Source organism: Pituophis catenifer, unplaced genomic scaffold, assembly GCF_029215685.1.
Source record: "Pituophis catenifer annectens isolate HBS135680 unplaced genomic scaffold, rPitCat1.0.hap2 SCAF_8, whole genome shotgun sequence".
Taxonomy (NCBI): domain Eukaryota; kingdom Metazoa; phylum Chordata; class Lepidosauria; order Squamata; family Colubridae; genus Pituophis; species Pituophis catenifer.
This window is the reverse complement of record NW_027256888.1, coordinates 60,888,653-60,912,460: the sequence shown is the minus strand read 5'-3', so window position 1 is coordinate 60,912,460 and position 23,808 is coordinate 60,888,653. Positions and strand designations below refer to the sequence as shown.

At 37.1% G+C, this 23,808-nt stretch overlaps 1 protein-coding gene across 1 annotated transcript; it reads right to left on the bottom strand.

Moving 5' to 3' along the window:
- Positions 1-2,229: 2,229 nt before the first annotated feature.
- GIMD1 (GIMAP family P-loop NTPase domain containing 1) lies at positions 2,230-4,187 on the bottom strand. Its single transcript, XM_070949133.1, has 2 exons — positions 3,795-4,187; positions 2,230-2,490 (listed from the first exon to the last, which is right to left on the bottom strand). The coding sequence occupies exons 1-2, from the start codon at positions 4,185-4,187 to the stop codon at positions 2,230-2,232; spliced, it is 654 nt and encodes a 217-aa protein (XP_070805234.1).
- Positions 4,188-23,808: the final 19,621 nt, after the last annotated feature.

The window sequence follows — 23,808 nt, the reverse complement described above, 5'->3', positions numbered from 1 at the left end:
GACCTTGGCTGACCTTAAAAAATTTAGTAATTTCAGACCTGGTTAGTATTTGAATACAAAACACCCAGGGATTACCAAAGGTAGACACTAGATAAGGAAGTTGAAGGAAGTTCCTGAAAGAAGGGAATGACAACAACGTCTGTACTGTGGTGAGAAAACTGAAAGAATCTATTAGTAACTGGGAGTCAGACTCAACTTGAAAAAAAACATATACCAAAAATACACATTTTAATGGTTCATTGCTTGTATAAAACTGAAAAAAAAACATTAATTAGGGCTATAGATAAGTGGTAGATGATGCATGCATTTTGTAGTATCTGTAAGCAGGGTTGGAAACTAGTTTGGAACTAGGATCCCCACCTCCTAAACTCATATGTTGCTAATGCATGAAAATGAAGTAGACTAGTGAAATTTATTACAGTAATATATTAATGCCCTAGTTCAAATGATTCTAATATTACATAGCATAGAGAAATGATCCATACATGGTCCAGAGAAAAAATGGAAACACTATAAATAACTGATGAATTTCATCGTTGGGACTCCTATGAAAGCAATTATAGAAGAATTCTTAAGAAATAGATAAAATACATTTTCTATCATTAAAATCCATTTAAACCACTGAAAGGAAACAAAAGACTAAAATGTTGCTGAAAATTAAATTTAAAACCACTTAAAATAGCAGCTCTGTGAAATAGCACTTTAGCTTCATGTCCATGTAAAGAATGCTTCATCTTTGGTACCATCTTAAAAAACAAACAAAGTGTGGACACTATCCAGTCATCTAGAGGCTCGTTATTCTGTCTACAAGCTTCATCTCCACTCTCGGTCCTTACCTATTGAGCAGGAGGGCTCTGAAGGCTCCCATACTGAAGACACAAGACAAGTAGATACTGTTTCTGAAAACAATCCCAAGGACAACTTGGTCTCATAGAGGGTTTATAGAAAAAAAACAGAACTTTGAATTGTATTCATAAATTGTATTAATAACGTGCCTCATGAAGATTCAAAGTAGAAATTGACATTGAATCAGATGCCTTCTGTGACTCAGACAGTGACTCTACTTTTTGGGTATTCAAATTTCAATCTTTTTTTTAAAAAAATTTTATTATATTTTTATTGTTAAAGAATAACAGAAAGAAAAAAAAATACAAAAATCAATAATAAGGAAAGAAAAAAATTTTTTCCCCCAACGTGCTATACAAACGGAAAGGAAGTTTTAGGAAATTGAAGTCTTCAATTCTTCCAGAAATCTCTTTGATAAGGTGCTGGTGCCTATTCATCCAATCTCCCAAGTGCAAAGTCCACAAATGGTTGCCAAGTGTTCCAAAAAACATTTTCTTTGTATATACCACTTCTAATTTTAATATCACAAGTCAATTTATCATTTAATGCAAATTTCCATCTTTCATTATACCATTTGGTATACCATTATACCAAATTTCAGTCTGTTTCATCTTTACCCGTCCCTCATAAATTCCACATTCTGAGTGTGAATGTTCAATATGTTTTCTGCTTGGCTTCCAATGTTCGTATGTAGTTGGGTATAATGACAATACTTCTTCATAAAACAAGGGATTGTCTCTGCCATCAATTTCATGCATATATGAAAATAGCGTGGTTCAACTAGCATAGTAGAATCTTTTGCCAGCCCACGTTTGATGGTGCATCTCAGTGATGCTGTATGGAACTCACTGGAAGTCTAGGAATACAGTGTAACTGAATGCAGCTGACAGATCTGAAATGGCCAGAAGGACTACTATTTAGTTCAAAAGTTATCCACCAAGGTGAACAATTCAGTTTCAGTCTCACACCAGGCTTGAAATCCGTTCAGAAATAAAGGAGATCTAGGAATATATTTTAGAACTAGAGTGATGTTATCAACATGTTAGTATTAGCTAATATTAATATATTTTTAATGTATTGAAAATATATTTTCTGGAAATGTAGCTTGATTAGTGCACAAAATATAGGCATTTTAAAACCACCTTGAGAGTTGAATATATGAAATTTATATTTGATTCTGGATACACTGGGTGAAAATAAGTAGTTTTCAATAGGATACTACAATCTGATAATATGGAAATTGAATCTGAAAAAAATAACTATCTCAAAACCCCATTGTGCAGTGCTTGGGTCTCGAAACCTGGCTGTCAAAAGAGTAAATTATAAAAACAGCAAAGAATTCAGAATTTGGAAATGGTAAGTTATTTAAACGTATAGCATTGTTTATTTCACATGAAGGGTCTGGAAACTGTTTTGTTTTAGAAACTCCATAATTTTTCTTAATGCTTTTAGGTTTTCACATTTTAGAAACCTAGCGTGATTGTCAATAAAAATGCATTTTTGTTGAACTAACTGCATTACTTTATGTAGTGTGTCTGAGGCACTATGCAAATATTTGTCTATAGTAAATGATGATTTTTCAATCTGGTCTGCATGAGTAAATAAAACGACAGTGTAAGTCTTCCAGTTAGGCCCAAGGAGTTCCTGCAAAAGTCAAAAAAAAAAAAAAAAAAAAAAGAACATTGGCTTAATTAATAATTATTTTACATACATGATTTTATCTTTTTCAATATATAAGCCAACCATTGATCTGCAGTGGAATATTCCTACCTCCTGCCTCTTATTGTTGGAAAATCCCAACCCTTTCAAAGGAACTTTTGGGAAGAATAGGTTTGGTAAAAATAAGAATCCAAGTAATTATGTGTGATTCTGTCTAAACCTTTGCATGCAAAATTTGATTTAACTCATGATCACTTAACAATTGCCTAAGCAAGACATCTATATTGGCCAATCTATCTATCTATCTATCTATCTATCTATCTATCTATCTATCTATCTATCCATCCATCCATCCATCCATCCATCCATCTATCTATCTATCTATCTATCTATCTCTATCTATCTTACTCTGAACTTTACAGGAAAAAGGATGCAATAAAACTAGATTGAGTAAACATTTAAATTTATCATGCTTATTACTAGGCCTCCTCACAATGAACATGCCATCCTGTGGTCAAATTGAAGATTATAGTGTACTAGCATACCTTTCTCAGTTCTATCAGGCCATGTTCTATGTTAGAATTTTAGTCCTTGGAATCCAATTGTAAACTGCCTTTATTAAAATCTGTATTTGTTCAAATCTATCACCATACATGGGCAGAACATTTTAGTTCAGTGCAAGAACTGGATTTGGATGAATTCACATATGCACATCTCAGTTTTTAAATTCATAACATTTTAGTTTAATTCCCAGCCCAGTGCAATTTCTATTGTAGTTTGAAGTTAAGTTTTCTGAGCATCACCATCTGGTGATGGGGCAATATATACAGTACTTTTCAGAGTATAAGACACACTTCCCCCCTTCCAAAAGAGAGTGGAAATGTCGATGTGTCTTATACACCAAATATGGCCATTTTTGGCCTCCCGAAACCCCGCCCTGCGCATCCCATTTTTGCCAAAAATGGGACACACAGAGGATTTGGGAGACCTGCAGAATGCTCCTGGGGGTCAAGGAGGGCAAAAATTGGACATGTGGGGGGTTTGGGAGGCCAAAAATGGGCCTTTTTTGCAATAACGGCCCCATTTTTCACAAAAATGGGATGCACAGAGGGTTTGGGAGGCCTGCAGAGTGCTCCTGGGGGCTGGGGAGGGCAAAAATCAGACATGCGGAGGCCAAAAACTATTTCTTTCCTTGTTTTCCTCTTTGAAATCTTGCTGCGTCTTATACACCAGCGCATCCTATAGTCTGAAAAATACAGTATATAACTCTTATTTCTCATGGACATTACCTCAATCAGTTGTATGGTGGGAGTTTCCTCTTCTTTACACAGTACAACATCAGCTCTCAGAACCAAAAGTGCCAAGTGCAGGCCTTCTTCTCCAAAGTGCTGAGCTACAGCATCTTTGACATCTTTCTGGATCTGCTCTTTGCTGAGGCTGCTGTGAGGATATCCAGGAGTGTCTAGCACACGGACTTGCACGGTTAGTGCTCTTCCTTGCTGACGCCCAAAATCTGAAATGTTACAGCTGCGGCCTAGGTGGCAGGATGTAGTCACAGAGCATGGAGAAAGAAAGCTTGCAAAGTCTGTGCTGCCCAGAAGAGTGTTTCCTGCTGCACTTTTCCCACTTTGTGTTCTTCCAAGCAGGAGGAGATTGATCCTCATCTTGCTATTGTCAGACATTGTATTTCCCTCTTGAAATTCCTACGAGATGAAAAGTGAATAGTAACATCATTTAGCAAAAGTAGCAACACTATACAGACATTGCTACTACATATTGGAGCTAAGCTTAATTGGTTAGGAAGACCACTTGAAGAAGGAAGCGATTGAATTGCCATTCGTAGGAATTAAAACAATAGCACTAGACGTTGTTCCACAATCTTTGAGCGGATGTGTGGCTCTCTTTTTTCAACATTAGTTTTTTTTAAAATATTTAACTGCTTGCCTATAAAGTTACTTACCTACATTAAAATAACATTCTGAAAAAAATACCAAATGATTACAGGACCATATCTGGATCAATAAAATCTTCATTTTTTTTTATACCTACAACAAAGAAAATCTGATGTCTAGTTTTCCAAGTACATTTTTAGGGAGTCCAGTATTTTTAATGAATCAATCTTAATCTCAAATCCATAATACCAGTTTATCATTTTTTAAAACATGAAGAATACCTTTAAAGTGGACCGGGCTGTTCCAAACATGAGCTAAAGGACCTGGTTATTTACGGGACCGCCTGCTACCACCAATAGCCTCCCACCGACCAGTACGCTCCCATAGAGAGGGGCTCCTCCGGGTGCCATCGGCCAAACAATGTCGACTGACAGCCCCCAGGGGCAGAGCCTTCTCTGTGGGGGCACCTACTATCTGGAACGAGCTCCCCCTGGATATACGGAGGATCCCGGATCTGCGTACTTTCCGTCGCGCGCTTAAGACCTTCCTATTTAACCAAGCCAGCCTGACCTAAGTCTTTCCCCTTTTTAAATGGAAATTTTAAATCTGGTTTTAAATTATTGGGGTTTTAAATTTGTTCAGCCAAATTATTTAATTCATTTTAATCTATTTTAAATTTGTATTTATATGTTTTATTTCATGGCTGTTCACCGCCCTGAGTCCTTCGGGACTAGGGCGGTATACAAATTCAATAAATAAATAAAATAATAAAGGACTGAAGTCCCCAACAATGCCTACTCTAAAAATAAATATTGTCTAATTTCATAGAGATATGTTATGGGTTTTACTTATGTCATAGATTTCATCAAATAAGGGAGCATCTCATAAATGAAAATATTGCCAGTGTTGTGAACTGGGAAGACCATATTGAAGTTGGGAAAAATCCCAACTTTAATTGGTTTAAAGAGATAATCCTTTTCTATAAGACTTTCTAATGAAATATTTCGTCATTTATTTTTAGAATAGAATTTTTCCAAATAGTTAAAAATTTGTGAATCTTACTATTTAAACCCAATATTTAGCACTTAGCACTTAGACTTATATATCACTTCATAGTTCTTTTACAGTCCTCTCTAAGCAGTTTACAAAGTCAGCTTTCCCCCCCCAACAATCTGGGTCCTCATTTTACCCACCTTGGAAGGATGGAAGGCTGAGCCAACCTTGAGCTGGTGAGATTTGAACTGCTGAACTGCAGCTAGCAGTCAGCTGCAGTAGCCTGCAATACTGCACTCTAACCACTGCGCCACCTTGGCTCCATTTGCCACAATATGATTCCAATATATTTTCACTGCCCATGCTTCTGGAAATAAAATACCTTTCTTACTATATGTTGTTCCAAGAACTTGCCAAGACTGCAAGAGAAATAGATAACTTTCCAGCAGAGCATCAAAGAATAACATTCTACTATATTTTCATTCCATGTACTAATAGCTCATGAAATATATGTCAAATGATATTTTTGCAAATGAGATAATTAAACCCACCTTCCTCAAATGGCAATCTTAAATAGCTAAAGAAAACTTTGGTGGTCTACTATTCCTAAGTCACCTATTGATCTGAAAGAGATCATGTATTTCCTTAGTATTAACATAGGAATACCTCTAGGAACAGAAATTAAATCAGGAACAATATTCATTTTTGTAGAAAAGGATTAACTCACTGAGTGCAACCATTCCTTTCTCTTATCGCCTCCTCCTTTTTACCCTACATCTATATTTATATTATTCTAGGCAAAAGTGTTCAGAATACTGGATTGCCAAAATCAATGTGAAGTCTGTGTAGTCCTTAAAAAAAAATATGTGCAGCATCATTAAGCAGCAGAAGGCAAACTACCAAAATAAATGTGGCAGACACATTAGATATTCTAGGGGATCATTCAACATCACAAAAATGCTCAGTAAAACCTGATCTAGTCTTTTGTCTTTTACTCTTGAAGAGCAATGAGGAATACATTGGAAGCTTCCACTTCTCAATTTAAGTATCCTAGAGTTCTTCCACTGAAAATAGAGATTATTTTAATTTAAATTAGTCATATGTATTGCTTATTCAGGGCTTACTGGGCTGATGATTAAGAAAGTGTACTATAAATTATACACACATAGTCATATATTCACATATGCATTCTACACACACACTCATTTTTTTGTGTTTTGTTTGATATATATGCCGCCCTTCTCCGGAGACTCAGGGCGGCTTACAATGTGTTAAGCAATAGCCTTCATACTTTTGTATATTTATACAAAGTCAGCTTATTGCCCCCACAGTCTGGGTCCTGATTTTACCTACCTTAGAAAGGATGGAAGGCCTTGAGCCTGGTGAGATTTGAATTTGCAGTAATTGCAGGCACACACGCAATTCTGAAAGAAGCTAGCCCTTAATTAATAATCACACAAGAAAACCTGCCTCCTGAACATATTCTCAGTAAATCTTAAACAAAACTCATGTTTAAAGCACTGCATTTAGGGAAAAATATCAATATTCAGTTAGTAATAGGATCAAGCAGCAATCTGATCCTCAGGTACTGTCCAAAGCTTACTTTGTCTATTTTGCCATGAGGTTGTGCTCTGCTTCAGTCTTGTCAACCTGTACTTTGAAGCAGATCTTGATAATGTACCACTGTGAGACAGACACGGAGTCTTTATCAAAGTTAATGAGTTACAGAATGATAGTTATTTAGAAATGATATGAGTGCCCAATCTGTCATTTATAACTTCTTGTCCGTAAATTGTTAGCATGAACTTACCTGAAAATAATTTTTCAACCAGCATTTTCAATACTTCAATGGTTCGTCAGAGCTGTTAACCTTAAAGAAGGGAGCTTTTTTTCCTCTTTTCCTTCTTCTTTCTACTATTTTTAGTTATGTTTTTTTAATATATATTTTACCTGAGTAATAATGTCTATTAATTTCCCCCCAAAGCAGAGTAGTAACTTACAATATATAAAATTAGACTAACGACTGCAAATATAAGAAATAAAGAACCAAAATGATTCACATTATAAACAGAATTTAATAAAGATTAAAATGGTTCTTAAAACAAAACAAAACAAAACAAAACAAAAGCTTCAGTTGACTTGGCTTACTTAGGAAACAAATGCCACAAAATATTAGAAGTCTACTTTGTTGATATATAGTCTATATACTAACAGAATCTTGAAAGTTTGACAGAAATTTTGACCTTTCCTCCATTTTGTGTTTCATTCTCATGCTTTCCTGTTCTCCCAGATAAAGTCATATTTTACTATTACTACATTTATGTCGGAAGAACCTACCAAGGTGCTTCCAAGTTGAAAGGATAAGCTGGTGACATCAGCATTGCCCAGGGGATACCCCGGTTGGTGGGGGGGGGCAGGGTGCCTTTCAGGTTTCTGTTATTTTCCCACCAAGTAATGGTACCTATTTACCTACTTGCATTTGCATGCTTTCAAAGTGCTAGGAGGGCAGGAGCTGGGATAAATTGACGGGAACTCATTCTGTGATGTGGCTTGCGCTCTTTGGGTTTTGAACTGTCAAGTGTTGACCTCTGAATGTTCTTCTGTCTCAGTATTCTAACCACATGAGCCTCAGAAAGCCCTATATTTTACTAATGATAATTATATAATTTCTCTATGGTCTTCTCTATACTCCTCTACATCAAAGCACAGACACTGACCAAACCATATTTCAGTGTTTGAGGTGATATGAGGGGAAAATATACAGTAGGCTCGTCTAGAAGCAATAGTGGAAAAAAACACTACCAGCTGATTTGGGCTACCCATTAATATTCTTATCCTATAACCACATTGTTGCACCATATTGCTGTTCTCCAGGGCAGCAACAACCACATTGTTGCACCATATTGCTGGTTCTACTCAGGGGTGAAATCTAAAATTTGTTACTACCGGTTCTGTGGGCGTGGCTTGGTGGGGGGGTGTAATGTGACTGGGTGGGCGTGGCCAACTTTTTTTTTTAACTTTTAAAAGCATTTTTTCTACAACTTTAAGAGGTTGCAGAAAAAAATGCTTTTAGAAGCCTCTGATGATCAGGCAAGTCAGCTGGGATCGCCAGAGGCTTTTAAAGGCATTTTTTTCCCTACAACCTCTTCAGCTGAAGGTGTTGCAGAAAAAAATGCTTTGAAAAGCCTCTGACAATCCCAGCTGAGCTGCACAATCATCAGAGGCTTTTTTTTTATTTTTAAAAGCATTTTTTTCAGCTGAAGAGGTTGTAGAAAAAATTCTTTTAAAAGTAAAAAAAACAGTCTGATGATCGCACGGCTCAGCTGGGCATGGGGGGGGGGCGCAGGGATTTTTGCTACCGGTTCTCCGAACCACCCACCGCCATCGCTATTGGATTGGGCGATCCGGTCCAAACCGGGAGCATTTCACCCCTGGTTCTACTTACTACTGGTTCGCAGCGGGAGCGCATGTGCTTCTGAGCATGAGTAGAAGCTCCTGCGCATGCGCAGATCACCCATGATGATGTTGTGGTGGGTGGGTGGAGCTTCCCGCCGGTTTTACTACCAGTTCTATAGAACCGGACTGAACTGGGAGCAACCCACCACTGCTGTTCTCCCATTCTCCATATCGACTCATCTATCCCACAAGTCTCCACACGCCTCACTTCCTAGCTTCAACTCACAGAGTTTTCCCAACTGTGTCTTCAAAAGTGAAGCTGAGAAGAAGAGGGCATAATGCAGGGGGGTGAAGACCTCTCCAGATCCCCTTATATGACCTTCCTTAGCCATACCACCCAATCTTTGCAGCTGAGGTTTCCTTTGAACTCCTGGCTGCTATCATTGCACATATAGGCTGGGCTACCACATGTGACATGTAGTCACATGTCTAGGAGCCTCAGTTTGGCTTAAATCAGTCTTCCTGCTATGATATGCAAAGCTCTAGCAGCAAATAGTGTAGTTGTTTCTCTAAGCACAAAGTGGATGCTTTTTTAAGCAAGTACAAACAGCAAACAAGAAAATAAGTGGGGCACATAAAAATACCCATTTCTGGATTTTTAAAGTTTCTTTTATTTACATTTTGGAACAAGTGTGGGAGAACAGTAAATTAAAAGAATGAAGTGACTCTGTCCTTAGGATTTTTTTAGCAGGCGCCAGAAAGTTTCCTCTTCTGTGAAGATCTTGCATGCATATATAATATTATTTTTTAACTTTAAAGCGCTCCATGGCATCGGGCCTAGCTATCTTTGAGACTGCCTGCTGCTACCGACGACCTCCCATCGTCCCGTGCGCTCCCACAGAGAGGGCCTCCTCAGGGTGCCATCAGCCAATCAATGTAGGCTGGTGACCCCCAGGGGGAGGGCCTTCTCTGTGGGGGCACCTACCCTCTGGAATCAGTTAACCCCAGAGATAAGGAGAATCCAAGACCTTAGTGCCTTCCGCCGTGCCCTTAAAACCCACTTTTTCCAGCAAGCCGGGCTGGCTTAAGAAGAAATTTTAAATGTTTTAATTGGTTTGTATTTTTAATTTTGGGCCAAATTTATATATATTTTAATTGTTTTTTAATATTTGTATTTTATGTTTTTTAATTCTGGCTGTACACCGCCCTGAGTCCTCAGGGAGAAGGGCGGTATATAAATTTAAAATAAATAAATAAATAAATAAACTGTGTGTAGATGTAGTTGTGATAAATAAAATACAAAATTGTTTAAAAGCACTTTCAATCATTTCTTAATTCATGGTCTCTTTTTATTATGTTGTTATTTCAGTGAACAAATACTGGGAGGATAACAATATAACAATATAAATAATTATACAAACTATGTTAGTTTATAAAAATAGATGACATTCCCCAAATCTGAAAGTCTGGCAACCACTGTTGCACAGGCTTGCATTGTTCCAGTCATTCTATTTGACATAAAAATGAGCATGCTAGTACATTAACGAACAGTGAATATTTGTTTGAATTTCTGTGCATTTATATTTATAAGAGCTGTGGTGGCACAGTGGTTAGAATGAAGTACTGCAGGCTACTCCTGCTGACTGCTGGTTGCCAGCAGTTCGGCAGTTCGATTCTCACTGATTCAAGGTTGAGTTGGTTGAGGCTCAAGTTGAGGCTTTCCATCCTTCCAAGGTTGGTAAAATGAGGACCCAGATTGTTGGGGTCAATATGCTGACTCTGCAAACCACTTAGAGAGGGCTGTAAAGCACTGTGAAGCGGTATATAAGTCTAAGTGGTATTGCTATATATAGGCTGCTCATTTCTCAAGGAACTGAAGTTGGTTTGTATAATATACCATACAAATGATTCACAATCTGAAGCAACCACAGCACCATTAGCTCAGTACCTACCATCGAAACACATTGTGAATAAGAACATGTTTAAATTTTTTTAAAACGAGATTGGGATTTTTCTTACCAAGAGTAGCTATACAAACAAGTTTCTCCATTTCAAAGTCTACTGCTGAGCCTAGTAGGACAGAACATATCTCTTAAATATGAATTGGCGATAACATCCAACTCAAAACCAATTGCTTCCATCCTAGCCATTGGCACAGAGGCCCCTGATGTCATGAAACCTAATCAATAATCTCCCAGGTCAAAGGCTCCTAGGAATCTGCTTCCTATGAAAAATGAATGTGGATTCTGTAAGCCAAAAATAGTGATTTTTTTTTTGATCAAGTTAGTTTTTATGCACAGTCAAAATTTAATTGGTTTAATTGCTCATTCACAGTGTTGTGTGGACTCAGCCATTCCGTTGGGAAGACGGGTGTAACTGTTAGAAATATTCATTGTACTAGTTTGCTATTCCAGGTTACATTAATTTAAGACAGGCATTGTGAAATTACATGTTAAACTATGCTGCTCCAACTCAGAACAATGGCAATTCTCCACAATGAGTATCATAACATGAAAGATGCTCAGAGACATCTGGAAGATCTTATGACCGCATGAGTAGAAGGATTTAAGAAACTTTTCTTCCTGTGGGGATATGACAGGCCAAACATGAAGTTGATTTATGTTACTATACTCAAGATGCCTTCTTCAGGAAAGGAGTCTTCCCCAAGGTGGCAGCATATGCCTGTATCACAGGTATCAGTGCAACTAGATTGAAATTTCTTTTGTTCCGTTTATAGTTAAGTTTTGCACTATTAAAAATTGTACCTTAACACATAAAATGATTTCTGGAAAAAGATTTTTTCAAAAGAACTTGAGAGCACAGTACCGGAAAAAATTCTTTATCAAATGTAAGTTGTACATCTTTATTTTATTTACATGTAAATTTTCAAAAATTAATACATTTGTGAAATTTGGCTCTACTTATTCATAGTAAAGGAGATCACATCTATAGAACTTAATCTATTTCTTCCAGATTGACAGTTTTGACATTGGTGAAGTTCCGGGGTGGGTTCTACTTACCTTTACTACCGGTTCGCATCGTGCCTGCATGCACTCTTCTGCACATGGCAGATCATCTATGATGACATCCAGGTCAGTGGGCAGAGCCTCCCGCTGGTTTTACTACCGGTTCTTGTGAACCGGTCCAAGCCAGGGGCAACCCATCACTGGTCAGGTTACCTTCTTGATTATTGATATGTTATTGCTTTCATCTCATGTATGATTTTAGTACCTATTTTGCAAAAGAAATGGCTTAAATATCCTGCACTTTTTCTTTCTTTAAAATATTTCTTAAATTTCTTAGATACAATTGCTCATCTCATTCAATAATAAAGTTCAGCTAAAAAGCATTTTCCTATACTTATATTGTTTTATGGTTGCATATATTTACTACTCTCCAGATAGGACAGATATAACTTCCATCACTCCAACCTAGAAGTTGTAATCCAGGTTACCTAAAAGGCACCTGAAAGCAAATGGCTGATCCAGAAAACCAGAATGTTTTCAATATATATAAACATCTTATTTATAACTCATGTTATTGCCACCCATAGTTTTATTCTTTTGAATTCTTGGTTCCCATACATTCCAGCTCCCTCACTGCAGACAAGCAGCCTGATTTAGCCGTGTGATAATGCCACAGTAAACAATTTAAGATGTGCTCTTGAAAGCTCCACACTGTCTGATGGGAAATAAAGAGACAAGAATGGATGAACTAGCACTTGCAGATGGTACTCCATTTTATTGTTGTGAAATACTGATAGCAACCTATATTGGAAACAGAATATAGTGTGTGTGTGTTCAATCCTTTGAAATCAAAGTTTCAATGTTGTTCCACAAGAGGAAATGGATGCCTTCTGAGAAGAAATATAATATATTAATTGGCCTTGAAAAAAGCATGCAACTCCTGCTTTCACAGAACACTTCACAGCAGTTCCCCTTATGGGAAATCCAACGGTACTTTCTAAAGCAGCGGGCACCAACGGGTGGTCCATGGGCCATTGGTGGTCTGTGAGAAAATTTTGGTGGTCCACAAAAAATTATTTGCATTTTTTATATTGCACTAAATCAGGGGTCCTCAAACTACAGCCCCTGGGACAGATATGTGCAATGAATGTTTGTGTTGCTGCAGAGATTCTCTCCCTTTGGGGTCTTTTTGTGTGGGTTGGAGGGGGACAGAAATTCTGACTTGGGGTCTGCTTCAGCCTCCTGATGCGGGGCTATGGCGAAGGCTGGAGGGAACTGCCGCTGGTGGTGAAGAGCCGGAGGACCTTGTGGGGACTGCCTCATGGCCTGGAACTTGCTGACTATCTCAGCCTTCCAGACACCAGTCACCTGGCCTTGCACTCCCACAGGTCTTCCCTCTGCTTGGAAAGCCTATGCTCATAGTTCTCAGTGAGGTGTTTCTGCTGAGCCGCCGCCTCGGTAAATCCAATCTGAACTGAGCTGTTTTGCCAAGTCTTTCACGTGGTGGCTGCTTAGCTCCAACAGCTGCTTCCTGTTGAGGCACTAAGGAGCCCGGGTGGGGAGGCAAGGAGTTGGCCATGCCCACCCAGCCACGCCCACCCAGCTGGTCATTAGGCAGATCATATTAGTGGTCCGCGGGATTTAAAATTATGAATTTAGTGGTCCCTGAGGTCTGAAAGTTTGGTGACACCGGTTCTAAAGAACTCTGTGAGACAGCATGGTAGCCTATCATTGAATGTTGGCAAGAACAGTCAAAAGCCATAAAAACATACTTAGGACTATCTTTTACAGTATCCAAACTTGGTATATATAACTAAGTTCAATTTAATCATTTTGATTTAAGATAGTGGTGCATGGTAATCATACTTAATATTTGTGTGGAATGAGGGGGAACAAAGTGCAAAGCAATGGTGGGAAGTGAAGCCATGCCAGTTTCTTCAGCACAGATGCAGGACCTGTTTTTCTCCCTTTGGGGAGATCTTCTTTTCTTTATTGTTTTTGAAAAGGAAGTTACTTTAGGACCTTACAAACTGTTACATTTCCCCCCCTCAAAACTGCAGGAAACTGCAGGACGTTTGGCAGCAAGGTTGCGGAGGACTTGAGGGACTGCGAATAAAAGCCCAGCTCCTGGTTTAAGATAAATAATACCAAAAGGAATTCTTTTAGAATTATCATACCAATAATAAGATAGAAAAAGATCTTTTTGCAGGGAAGGAAACTTTTTTGGGGGAAATTGGGTAACAGATTTTGGCACAGTCTAAAGGAATATATGACTCCAAAAGAGTTAGGCAATGACTTCAAGCTCTAGTGACCTCTTTGGCCTTTCTCCAAATTACCATTTTCTATCTTTTAAAAAATGGCCAGATTCTTTTGGCTGAACCTTTTGCCATTTTATTAAACCTCAGGGGCCTTTCCTTCTCACAGCCTTCAGCTTTCGATCATTCTTTATTTCCTGCTGTTTTTTCATTGACAACCTTGCTAAAATATACTATTATAGTGTCTTTGCAATCTAGAAAAAAAGCATTGTTTGCTAATCATGATGATAATTTGCATAATTTACTAAATAATTTGTTAAACCTGTAGGGTTGCCTTTCAGGTTTATATTAAATTGTTGTGTAAATCGTGTATGTGTCTAAGTATATTTCATGTACTCCCTAGTTGTGAGACCAGGGAAGAGAATTGAGAGTCTCTTGATCAGAATTCCTAGCTGTCATACAGTGTGGGTAGTCCTTGACTTATGACACAATTGGGTCCAGAATTTCCATTGCAAGTTATTATGATGATAAAGTGAGTCATCACAGGCCCAATTTAATGACTATTTTTACTGCAGTCATTCAATGAATCAAGCTTCCCCCAATTGACTTTTTGTTAGAAATTTGCTAGGAAGATTGTAAATCGTGATCATGGGAACAAACTCTTAATTCCTGAAGTGTTGAGGGCTGACGTTTGAACTTTCCTGGATTCCTTGCATTCTTTCTGGTTTTCTGGACTAATTACCTGGATGCTTTGCTTCCTGAACTCCTTTATTTGCCCTGCTGGATTTATTGCTGTGCATTCATGGTCTACACAGCACTGGGCTGGACTATTTGCAGCCAGAGGCTGCTTGAGGTGTGTGTGTGTGTTTGCCATCACTTTGCTCTGGGACATGCCAGAAACATGGAAACATTTGGGGAAATTTGGAGCAATAAAGGAGCAGTTTGAACTGCCAGCTGCTTGTGTTATCTCTGTGCCATGCCCTGGGTCATCACAGGACAATTCAACAAGTACAAAAGTTAAATTAATTTCAATAGAGCCATGGCCAATAATAATAAAATAAAAGTCAATCCAGAAGTACAAGAATTACAATAATTTCTATACAAATATGGTTACCAATAATGAAAGTAACTGAATGAAATGATTAATACAGAGTTGAATTGTCCCGTGGTGAGTTGGCCTCTGGTGAGTTGGCCATGGCAAGTTGGCCATGGAGAGTTGGTTGTGGTGAATTAGCCACAGCGAGTTGGCTGTGGCAAGTTCTCCCAGACCCAACTGCAGGATGCCACAACCAGTTCTAAATATAAGCTGGTTGCCAAGGGCACAAATTGCAGTCATGTGATCACAGGGGTGGTACAGTGGTTTTAACTGTGAAGATGGGTCATAATTCTCTTTTTCCAAATGGTCCTAAATCAAGGATTACGTGTAGAAAAAACATGATTCGGTAAAACTGGGATTTGATTACATATGTTGGGCAGATTGGGCAAAATGTACCACAAGTGTTCAATATTGTCCCTACTATATAAGCAAGGAATGTTGCATATGGTATGGTTATCATGTTTTCTATCTTATTAAAATATGTGAAAACTTTGACTGCTCAAAACTATGATGTATGACAGGGAACATGGCATATGAATATAAGAAGAGTAAATGTTAACAAAGGGATAAATAAAACAAAGGATCTGTTGTCTGCAAAATTATGAAAAGGGGAAGGAAGTAATATGTCTCCTGGAACTGATAAATACATGCAAGGAAATGAAGGTGTAGGTTTAATTATAAATGAAAGGACTACAGTGTATGTCAGAGAATATAAATTGGTGTCATAGATGACAATTAAGTGTTATACTCCAGTGAATGGTGATAATGGAAGAACCATATATGATTTTGAGCTATATTATGAAACACTCTAAATCAATGAAATCCCAGGGAAAATATTATTCTGATAGCGAGAGAATACAGAAAAAGTGATTGGGACATTTGGAGAACTGAAAAATGAATGAGAATGGAAGTATATGGTAAGCATCTGCTTTGAAAATGATTTGTTTGGTTTGAGCATAAGTCTATTAACATGTATACAAGGCAAAGGGATGAGTATAAATTAATTATTGTTTTAATGTTTTTTGATTAATGAAGGATACAAGGGTGATGAGGGGTTCTAAATGTGAGATAGAATATGTTTGAATCAATCTTAAAAGTGGATCTAGGGAAGAAATGAACATGGAAGAAAAGGAAACAAGTTAAGGAAACAAGGTGGAAAACAGGATGATTGCAAGTAGAGTCCTGTATGTAAATGTATTAGAAGATATTAATGTCCCAAAAGAATAAATGGAAAGTTGGTATAGTGCAAGAAGATGTGAAAGGACTGTTTAGAGATTTGTATGGGAATAATGTGATATGTTCAGTGGAACTCAAATAATTGCTACAAATGTTAGCATCATGTTGAAAATAGTAAGGCTGCAGATGTACATGGTATAATTGGAGAAATGTTAAAATATGGGTGTATTTATGGAGTAGCTGTATGAATTATTTCATATGAATGTGAAGACTGTACCCATGCCTAATGATTGGACGAATGACACTATTGTTCCTCTATGTAAAGCGAAAGATAGAAAAAGTGATTGCAAAACTATAGGAGGATTATTTTGTTACGTGTACCTGGCAAAGCATCTGGCAGAATTTAACTGAAGAAATATAAAAGGTGACAATGAGCAAAATGTAGAAAGTACAGAGCTAAATCACTGTGTGCAAACCAAGTTTTTGTTCTTCAGCAGGACACAGAATATATGAAAATGATGAGAAAGTTTACTGTATGTTGATTTACAAAAAGCAGATGATAAAATGAGGTTTGAAATATGGTATGTTTTACTATGAATAATGGAGTTAAAAGTTGCTGAATTTGACAACAGTGAGAAAGAAAGAGAGAGAGAGAGAGAGAGAAAGAAAAAAAAAAGAGAGAGAGAGAGAGAGAGAGAGAGAGGGAGAGAAAACGAAAGAAAAAAAGAAAGAAAGAAAGAAAGAAAGAAAGAAAGAAAGAAAGAAAGAAAGAAAGAAAGAAAGAAAGAAAGAAACAATGGAACATTTAGCCAGTAATGTAATGCTGAGCAAACAGTAAAGTATAAATATGTGATGTCCCTTGGTTATTTATAAAGAATTCTTTTGGTGACATCACAGCCTCATCGTTTATGTACTTTGATGCGCAGACAATGCTGTGTAATTGGCCGAGAGTCACAGTGAATTCAATTTGTGCTGAATGTTAGATCATATGAAGCAATGAAGTGTATGGATTTGAAATTACTACATCAAAAGCCTAGGTAAAAACAAAAGCAGTAAAGTCAAAATGAATTGGTTATGAATGTATGAAGATTGATTGGATGACAAATATGAAAAAAGTACATTGAGGTGGTTTGAATGTATAAAGCAGATGAATGAGGATCAAATTTAAAAGCAAATATATAAAGGAAGCGTCAAAGGGTTCAGAAGAAGTCTAAGGAGAGGAAGTCTCAAAGAGAGAAATACTGAGAAATGTATATTTAGATGGATTTTTTGAAATCTTTAAAAAGTAAAGCTGAGAATTTTAATGGGAAAGGCAACGTGTTGATCTGTGCATACTCATGATGACAGCAAGGAAGGTTTGCAAGAATAATACAGCATAGAATGAATGGTCTTGCTATAAATTATATCCTGCCATGTTTCTGCCATTTTTCTTATGCTTTTAATTCATTGTGCTTACTACTTTTTATCATTTTTCCTGTGTATCAGTGATGGGTTGCCCCCGGTTTGCACCGGTTCTATAGAACTAGTAATAAAACTGGTGGGAGGCTCCGCCCACTGACCCTGACATCATGAAAATGCTTCTGCAAATGTAGAACCCACCCTGCTGGGTATAGTGCTGCTTACCCCAAAAATGAATAGTTTAATAGGTAGGTAGGTAGGTAGGTAGGTATTGAATTTTTTTATAAAGTGACAGGAAGAATATTTATTTATAGTAATTTAAATAGGAAAATAGAATAAATAAACCAATATTCATTATAAAACCTGACTTTCCTATCTTACAATACTTGATAGAAATTTAGGACATAATACTTGATTTAGTTTAAAATATTTTTTTTTATTTTTAAAGCTTTCTAATGACCCCAGTACATTTTCCCTATGCATCATACAGTTCCAAACCACTGCAAATGTAATATATTAAAAATGCAATATGGAAATTACTTTGCAAACCAATGTGGATTTCTTTGGCAATGTAATAGTTGAAGATCTGCTATAGCTGGAATGTAAAAAAACCAAAACCGTACAATTTATATAAATCGGAGGGAGTGGATTAGTGGTCCAAGTACAAGTCTTCCAGTTCAAGACTCCTTGAGCGCATATGTCTAAATCCCAGCAAGCTCAACCTACTTTTCTGTGTTTAGGAAAGCGGATAAATTGAGCAGCAAATTTTTTGTTCAGGTAACTGTTTCCCAGAAGACCAAGCAACTTTTATTCCTGGATTTAACTGCATGTAACTATGGACAAGTTTAAAATCCAAGATTGCCCCCTTAGTTCTGCATGGTTAAAAGCAGATTCTGATTTGGTCTAGCCTAAATGACAGAGCATTGGCCAGGATTAATCCCTGTCTACTCATGAAGTTCAAGGAATCATTAGAGATAAAAAATATTCAGGAGGTAATTTTATCTTCTGTTTCTGGGATATATTTTTGAATATAGTTATGGTACTTAAAACTAAATCCCAATATGTTAATATATGTTATTTTGGAGGTATTGTTCAAAGTTCCCAGGAGGTCCAAAGTTACAAGAATTCCAGGAAAATAAACATTTGCGTTAAGGAAATATTAAGGAACTGGCTACAACATGATGAGATCTGGTTGTATTATGTTGCCATCTAATAAACAGTCCCTTAACATGAGCACATGTTTTCCTGTATTAGTATGGTGACTAAGTGAGGCCTGAGAAAAGTATGAATACTTTAAGGAGTCCTTGCCAGATATAAAAGGCTCTTTCCCATTTCAGATCCAAAGATGGCACACCTTTATGATATGTAGTTCAGTAGAATGGTTAAGATGCTACAAGATCAAGAAACTATGAAATCATGAGTTTTCTCTTAAGCACAAAAGTTGACTATGGGCCCGTCATCTTTCCTCAACTCAACCGCCATGTTGCTGTGGGAAAAATAGAAGTGTGGAACTTCATGGCTTGTGCCAACTTTGGACTTACTGTCAAAAACCAAGAGACTGAAATTATGCACCAGCCTGCTCCTCATGCATCATATACAGAACCCAAAATCACAATCAAATGGAAGAAACTATAGGTAATGAACCACTTTCTTTATTTTGACAGTATCCTCTCTTCTCCTAAGCATTAACTATTATGCAGAAGATAACTGTGGAATAACAAAGACAAGTTCTGCTTTTGTTCTTCCTTGTGGTCTACAGAGCTGTAGAACTTACCATACTTCTGTACATCTATGGAGTGTGTACTGGGTATCGAAGGCATGGAAGATAGTGCAACCATTTCTAAATGATTTGTCTTTGCAGGGTGTCAGTATCAGATGGAACATAAAGTACCAGACACTGAAGTTTTATCTAGCATGTCCACACCCTGTTGATGAGAGGATAGACCAGATTGATAGTCATGTCACTGATGTACTAGATGAACACATACTCATATAGCTTTTTGGGGGGGAATTCTCTGCTGGAAGATGCTTGCTTGGAATGCAGAAGAAACATTTCAAAGACATATTAAAGGCATCAGTGATGTTGCTTGGTATAGATCTAACCACCTGGGAAAAAGCTGGTGCAAAATTGAAGCAAAGCTGAATTGCGGAAGCATAACGTAATCATGAGCTGTGTGAGAACCAGAATACAGGCATCTGAAATATAATTTGGGTGGTGTTTACGGCAGATACTGTATACTATTACACAGACCAGAAGTCAGAAAACTCAAAATAAATAAATGTATGTTCTGATCTGCATATCAGTATGAGTCAGAGTTCACAAAAAAATGAAATCCAAAAGTATTTTTATTTCCTATCATATAATGTGTTGCAGTGTATTACTTTCCTTCTTTTCTTCTTTTCCATCGTTTTCTTACAAACATTGAATATTAAGATGTAAATTCTTTGGAAAGTTTAATTTTTAAATCTGTCTTGAATATTTCTACAAGACTTTTTCTCTTTCAATAATAATTTTTGGAAAGGAAGGATCATCTTGTTCATTTGTCCCAAAACTGTTTTTATAATCTGGCTCCAACATAAGAAATGAAAATCAAATAAATTTGATAGGTTCTGTAAATAACCAGGTAACAGATTCTGAGCATTTATTCAGAAAAAGAGTGAGATAAGTTGATTTTTGACAATTTACTAGCCACAACCAACTAGATTTTTTTCCCTTAAGAAATGTCTTACAAAATTAAATTGATTGCTTCTATCCTTTTTGCTAGCCGAAATACTGCTCCATTTTCAGTTCAATCACTTCTGTAAAGAATGATAATAATACTTCATGCATATTGAAAGAATCCTGTAAGACATACTTATTCCTAAATAGAAAAAAAAATATATTGTTCATTGATTCACATAAATAATAAGAAGCTTGGGGCCTGATTTCTACAGTAAATCTCATTTGATTGCTCAAGATTTGTATCTAAACCAGGGTGTCAAAGTCATATTGTCACGGCTGTGGCACATGATGTATCGGGACTTTTCCCCCCTTTGCTAAACTGGGCATGGGCGTGGCCAGCACATGACACATCTGACCCGCAGGCCGGGAGTTTGACAGCCCTGATCGAAACTAACTTTTGATGAAGTTTTTGTGATTCAGGTAAAAAAAAGTGAGACTTGTGAATACATATTTGTGGCTACCATCTTAACTTTTTTGACCCCTGTGTAGATGTCCCTGCTGTATTTGATTTTATTATGTTGTTATTGATGGGGACCCATTTTAAATTTCAATTCCACTCCAGCATAACATTTCCATTTCTGGAGATTTATTCTCAACCAGCCTTCAGCCACATGCCTCTTACAACTGAAAACAAGCAAACCAGCTGTCTCACCTCTGCAAGATTTCCCTCTAGCAGTGAGTCTATTTCTGCTGTCTGATGTCACATGGAGTTGCTGCTGAATAGGGACAGAAGGCACTAAGCAGCTTTCAATCACTGAGTTTTCCATTGAGGAGAGTAAAATCTTAGTAATGTGCCCTTGTGTATAGTAAATTACCTTTCACACACAAATGCCTACCCTTGCAAGTGAGGTTATGGGTAGTATTGCCTTAAGCTTCACTGACTGAGCAATTGTTCGTGACTTATTAAACTTTAAGAGGCATACTTTGCCACATTTTGTTTTTAGAGAACTAAGTGCCTTTTATTTTATATCCTCATTAATCCATGCCCCTCTTTTAAGTCCGCTGAGAGAGATGTACAGATTTTTAAAGAAACATTTCCCGAGAGTCACGTTTTCATTCTCCCGTTCTCATCATAGGATTTTTACCTCAGATTCACCAAATAGGAAACATGTGCTCAGAGTTTAATAATCCTGCTGCTACGAACAACGAATTCCAAAAATTTGGTATAAAGGGTTTGCTAACTGAAAGTAAAAAAAAAAAAGATTATGTAGTCTTTCAATTTCAAGTTTTCTTTATGTTTTTGACAAGGCAGATGGAACAAGGGAAAATATTTTTCTTTATTATTTATTTATTTATCAAATTTGTATAGCTTCCTATTTCACAAAAATATTCTATAATATTCTATAGTATAGTTTTCTATAATATTCTATAATATAGTATTCTATAATATTCTATAATATAGTATTCTATAATATTCTACAATATCATATCATATCATATCATATCATATCATATCATATCATATCATATCATCATATCATATCATATCATATCATATCATATCATATCATTTCATCATATCATATCATATCATATCATATCATATCATATCATATCATATCCTAGGCACAGAGGAGATAAAATGGCCACCTCAGCAATGGAGCCATCTCAGCCTGTTTCTGGTTCCCTGGGAGCTCAAGACCTGAAAATTTAACCAGATCTTAAGGGACTTCCGGAATATCAAAAGGGATGAAACTAATCTAATTTTGGGGGAGAATAATGGTTCATAAGGCAGGCACGTGGCAAAGAAGACATGCCTCTTGGGACATGTTTACATGATTGATACCTTGTTGCTAGTACTCACAGCATAACTTCTCTGCCAGATCTAATGGGTCAGGCTGATGTAACCAGGAAAAGCATCAGCCTCAGTCCCTCTGATAACCCAGTTCCAGTCCCTGAAGGCTTTAACGTTTAAAACTAACACCTTGAATTGAACCTGAAGCAAACTGGCAACCACTGGAACTCATGGAGCAGAGGTATAACACGCGTTGCTCTAGGTCTTAGAGTCTAGGAGCACATATAACAACTTGCACCACTGCATTCTGTACCAGCTAAAGCTTTCAGATACTCATCAAGGGCAGACCCCATAGAGCATATTGCAGTAGTCCAATTGGGAGGTGACTACTTATGCCACTTAGGGCATATGTGATTATGAATGGGCCCGGCTGATCCAGGAATAGGCTCAACTGCTACAACAGACAAAGGTCTAGCCATGAGTGCCACCTGCTCATTAAACAAAAGTCTAGGACAGAGGTCTTCTGTTTTACTCTGTTACTTTTACTTATGGTAAGCTGCTTAGGGTCACCTATAGGCAAGCTTGGGGGCAAATAAATAAATAAATAAATAAATAAATAAATAAATAAATAAATAAATAAATAACCTACCTACCTACCTACCTACCTACCTACCTACCTACCTAGTGGTATTTTTCAAAAGGACAAATGATGTACTCTAATTTTTAATAAAATGTAGTGGTTATTAATTGATTTTTCTGTATTATACACTGTTCAAATGGCTTTTACAAACACAGAAACATCTAGTAAATTATAGTAAATAGAAGTTTAGTACCTAAACCAGCAATTGTATATGAATTGTATATATGAACACTTGCTATGCATTTTAAGCTCCCTTCTTACATCATCGTTTCCATACAACCCTGCTCGAAGAGTCAGCTTATTGAAGAAACAAGGAATATTCATCTGTGCAGAACTCTGTGAATGCAGAATATATGAGAAATATTATAATTCATTGTATGCAACTCTAGTGTAATAAACTAAGAATATTTGTAGGATGAGCCATCTGTTGTTTTCTTCCACCCCCACCTCCAGTACACAGAAATCATTATAAAGATTTATTTCATTATTATGTTTCATGTTTGCTTCTCCTTCAGGAACTCAAGGCTGTATATATGGTACTTCCACCCCCAATTTTATTCCCCAAACAACAATACAATAGAGTAGATTAGGGTAAGACACATAACTGGACTCCCAGAAAGTTTCTTTCAACCATTAGTTTACCAATCAGTCTAACACCATATCTATTGCATTTATGGCTGAATTTACATGCTATGCTAAGCCCTGATTTATTTTAATTATGGTTACTGACTAAAGCCAGGATACGTGATACACTATATATGGCTAAATGTACTTAGCCTTAGTACTGCTGTAGTGAATACAATTGTTCTTTAGAAGCTAGATATGTTTTGTTGGAAAAGTTAATGAATAAAAGGTAAAAGTAAAGGTTCCCCCTCGCACATATGTGCTAGTCGTTTCCGACTCTAAAGGGCAGTGCTCATCTCCGTTTCAAAGCCGAAAAGCTAGCTCTGTGTGAAGATGTCTTTGTGGTCATGTGGCTGGCATGACTAAATGCCAAAGGTGCACGGAACACTGTTCCTTCTCACCAATGGTGG